The sequence below is a fragment of the Sphaeroforma arctica genome (assembly GCF_001186125.1).
Source record: "Sphaeroforma arctica JP610 unplaced genomic scaffold supercont1.2041, whole genome shotgun sequence".
Lineage (NCBI taxonomy): Eukaryota > Ichthyosporea > Ichthyophonida > Sphaeroforma > Sphaeroforma arctica.
In genome coordinates, this window is record NW_014038517.1 from 1 (window position 1) to 4,347 (window position 4,347).

Here is a 4,347-nt window from a genome sequence, read left to right on the forward strand (position 1 = left end):
TTTCAGGTCAGCGTCTAGCTTCAGAATATAACTCTGAATGGGCGTGTTCTCAGCTGGCTCATTTAAAATTGAACTCAGCCCAGGGCTACGCATATCCTTACTTAACAAGGATGTGACCAACCAACACACAGCTGGCCAGTCACGACAAGTGTCTAGCTCATGCTGGTGTTGCTGCAGGATCAGATAACTGATCCCTGTAGGGTCAAATGTCTGCATTAAGGCAAAGATCCATTGCTGGGGAGCGATATCATTCGTCTCCAGCATGACCGTAAACGCATTAAGCGTACGAGTTAGCGTGTCGAGATCATGGCTGTTTATAAACTCGACCTGCTTGCTGTTGGCATCCCAGTTCGACTTAAGTCGACTGATCTGTCCCTTGTACTTCTGGTTGTCCCTATGGTCTTGTCCACGTTGGGCCTGAAGTAATTGGTCCATACGCTTTTGCTTAATTGCAATAATATTCGCATAGTATGCTACGTCATCAGCATGATGCGCAGCATGGCCGACTTCCATTATATTGGTATAGTCGTCGACCGATTTATTAAGGTCGGTCACCTCGTCAGAGTGGAACTCCTCTGCGGGTTGGTGTAAAGCCGTGCGGTCGAAGCGATTAAACTCGACATCGTTCACACGTCTGCGGGGATGATTAATATCCCTTGGCGTCGGAATAACATACCCAGTCTTAACTGGTTTCCGACGATTATCCTCCCAATTGGGTACAAGTGGCGGAGTATATATCCTTACCTCTCGGTCTATAATACCTTTGAGGACAGGTGACTCACGGCCGGGTGTCAGAACAGGCGAGTGATTAGCCTGTTCTTCTGGCAGTAATGCCTCGTACGTTATATCGACGCTGTGCACCTCTGGATCATATGACTCGAGTGTCGAGCTTGAGTCTTTGGGCGCAATTGCCTGTCGACGTTCTGTTCACTTATGTAGGGCTTCAGTAATGTACGGGGAAACATGCTCGCGTAAGCGCTGTGCATGTTTTCCTGATCTATCTGATTGATCTACATGTTCGACAGTCAAGCTTTTCATAATAGTAGCTAACTGATTCTTAAGATCGGCGTATTTAGCAATTAACTTACTTATGTGCTTCGGCTTAGAAGTCTCGGACGTAGATTCGGTTTTGCTACTTGAGCTTGCCTCCTCTTCTGGTTCCATAATAGGTTCCTTCTGAGATTTGTCCTTGTCCCCTATAATTGGGGACGCCCTCATAACTGGGGACTTTCCTTTCTGATTTTCGTCAGAAGAATGGGTTGGGGCGTCTTGAGACGTATCCCTTGTCTCACTTCTTGGCTTCGTTAATGCAAGCTTTGAAGTTGAGAAAATAGTTGGCCCTCGGGCTCTGTCAGCAGGAGTAGTCTCCTTAAGCGGAGTGGCTACTTTCTTATCTGAAGCATTGTCCGTTTGACTATAATTGTCAGAGGCAAGTACTTTGGCTACAGTGCGCTTAAATGCATCAGCAGCGGCGTCGGTTGCTTTTACAGCAGTAATAGCTGCGGCAGCGCTAGCGACTTCTCTCTCCATCTTCTTCTTTTCAGCTCTACGCTTCTTAGAAGGATTGTTGTCTTTCTTGGTCATAATCTTAACTTGTGACTACTAGCTTGTCTCTTAACGACTAGCTTAGACAATATTTTTTTTTTGTGGTAGTTAACTTACCTTTACGCTTAAGTAGTCTAAGTAATTAATACTTTTGCTAACTTTAAACGTGTAAGATTCGGTCTAATAAATGCGATACTAATGCCTTAGAATAAATAAACGCGTAGGTAAATTCTAAATATCGTGTAAATATCGATATAAATAAACGAAATGAGACGTTTAATAAAGTTGGGTTTGCCTCGTGAAGACAGCAATACTCTGAGGGATTGTGAGGCTGAGACATTGCCTATATATAATCCTCTCAGTACTGTTTCCGCCGAAGGGATTTTATTTAGTGTTTCGTTGTCGCTCTATTAGAAACTATGGTATGTTTCACTAGGGCGAATCCGAGAGACTCATAAAAATCCTATCTTTAGAAGAAAAAAAGAAGAAGAAAAAAAACTCTCTACGCGTTCATTTGTTCTAAGGCAATTAGTATCGCCTTTATTAGACCGAATCTTACATAATATGCCATGTATTTGCTTGCTGGCCTACTAAGTAGCGTACCCATCTCTGTGGTATGGATCGAGTCTGCGCCGTGTAGTGCCGTGGAATGGATTATTGCAGAGTACGGAATACCGAGTAGGACCAGGTTATCCATCATAATTCGGTTGAGGAGCGAGGATGGGGGTGAGCCAATGCCGCACCAGACCACGGATGCATTCGGTATGTGCTAGCTGGCCTGGATCGGAAGTATCATAGGCGGGACCAACAAGCGCGATGATTTGGGTGGAACCGAAATTTGGAAGTAGTACTTCAACAGCGTGATTAGGTGATACAATTGATGGCGATATCGGTTATATCCATATGAGGGGAGGCGCTGGTCCGGAGGCGGCGGCATTGTTCGCATTTGTTGGGGCCGATGAATTTGATTCGTGGGAAGTATCTGGAGATCGAGTCTAAAGGTGTGGTCACCACAGATACCGTAGTCGGTTAGCTTATAAATCTGGAGGTAGTCGGGGGTGGTAGCCCGTTGATACGGGTTTGCTGCGACCTGTATCCGGATTCATAGCTGGATGGTGTGAACGGTACATATGGTTATGGCATGTTATAGTTTGGCCCCTGGCAAACTGCATGGCTATAACTTGCAGGAGTCGGCGCAGTAGATATAGCTGATGCTGGTAGATCGGAAGTTATCACAGGTATGTTCACCTCATTCGCTGTTGCAGTATGTGTGTCCTTTGTCATCGCTGCTGTGTGCTGCTCCTCTGCGTATCTGTGGAAGAGTCAGTGGCTACAGGTGTAGCCTCTGTCGCAGCGTTTGTCTTTGCAAGTGGTACCTCTATCGCAGTACCTGATGGTGCAGGTGTAGTATCCATTGTGATCGCGGGCTCTGTTGCAACTGCTTCAGTAGATTGTGATGTTTCCGGCGGAGTTGTAGTCAAGGCTTTTTCAATCACAGGTGACGCCGTCTTTGAAGCTGTAGCCTTCTTCGCAGTCGGCAGCACAGTCGTGCCGGAGGGCTTCTTCTTCGCCACTGCATTCATAGCAGTCTTCTTCTTTGTCCTAGTCACAGTCTTTGTAGCCACAGTCTTAGTCACAGATGTCTTCTTGGCGGGTGCTTTTGTACTGGCAGTCTTCTTGGCAGGTGCTTTTGTCCCAACGGTCACCTTCTTCTTAGCAACAGTCATCTTTTTCGGATCTACCACATCTTCCAATATATCCTCATCGTGTTCTTCGCCAGAATCGTCATTGACAGGCTTGGCAGCAGGTATGTTGGACGCAGGTATGTCCGTCGCTTCTAACTCCAGGTCTAGTTCTTTTGCCACTTCACTGTAATCGTCCTGTGGTTCCACTGCTTCTACCGAGTCTAATCCGGTATCTGCTGCATCTGCTGCTTCCGCTGTGTCTGATTCGGCGTCTTCTGCTTCAGTTATGTCAGATTCTACTTTTTCATCTGTGCTATCGAGTATTTCAACTGCTATGCGATCTTTTGTTTTGTTTTGTGGCTCAAGTCTTTTAGCTTTGAAATTTTTCACCTGATTCATACAGTGATCCGTCGCACGTTTGATGCATCTCCACAGCACGTGATTGAGTCTCATCTTCTTCAAGTCATCGATGTTCTCGCTTACAACACAATTTCCTTTCATATCCAATGGACTGATTCGCGCTATATACTTCTCACCCTTTTCCCAACTTATGCAATCGATAACATACTTCACACCCGGCTTAGTCTCCAAGAATAATCCTTGATACTTGCGCGTCAGATCGGCCTTGTTGGTTTTAATTTCTTCACAATAAACTCCTCGAAGGTCTTAATGTATCCATGCACTACAAAAACATCATCGTCGACATCTACATTCTTAAAATGAGTGATGTAGAAGCGAGCAAAATCATTGTAATCCTTGTCGCTAATCTTGAATTTGTCCGTATCTATCCAGGATCCGTCACCTGCAGCTCTCCAAGAATCCGTATCAGTAAGGTATAAGTTCGCCCTAACTTCAGTAAGAAAACATGCTCTGGTTTGAACGGCCCGGTATATCCACTGCTAGTGACCATTTCATACTGTTTTTTATTCACGTCGCCCATGCGCGATCGACGTTTGCTGCATAGATCCTTATACATCTTCCAATGGCGCTCTTGTACTGTCATGTTCGCAGTAGTGAACGTCTTTTTGCAGTAGTTCAATATCGCAGGCGTAAATTGAGTTCAGTTCCAACTCCACCACTCCGAGGGGCCCAGAGGAGATAGGTGGTAGGAAGAAGC

General features: G+C 45.6%; 1 protein-coding gene across 1 annotated transcript; it reads right to left on the minus strand.

Annotated features, from left to right (window-relative positions):
• Positions 1-2,825: 2,825 nt before the first annotated feature.
• On the minus strand, positions 2,826-3,731 carry SARC_12055 (hypothetical protein; the record flags this gene model as incomplete). The annotated part of the gene is made up of 1 exon (XM_014293845.1): positions 2,826-3,731. One exon carries the CDS (start codon positions 3,729-3,731, stop codon positions 2,826-2,828), a length of 906 nt encoding a protein of 301 aa, XP_014149320.1.
• Positions 3,732-4,347: the final 616 nt, after the last annotated feature.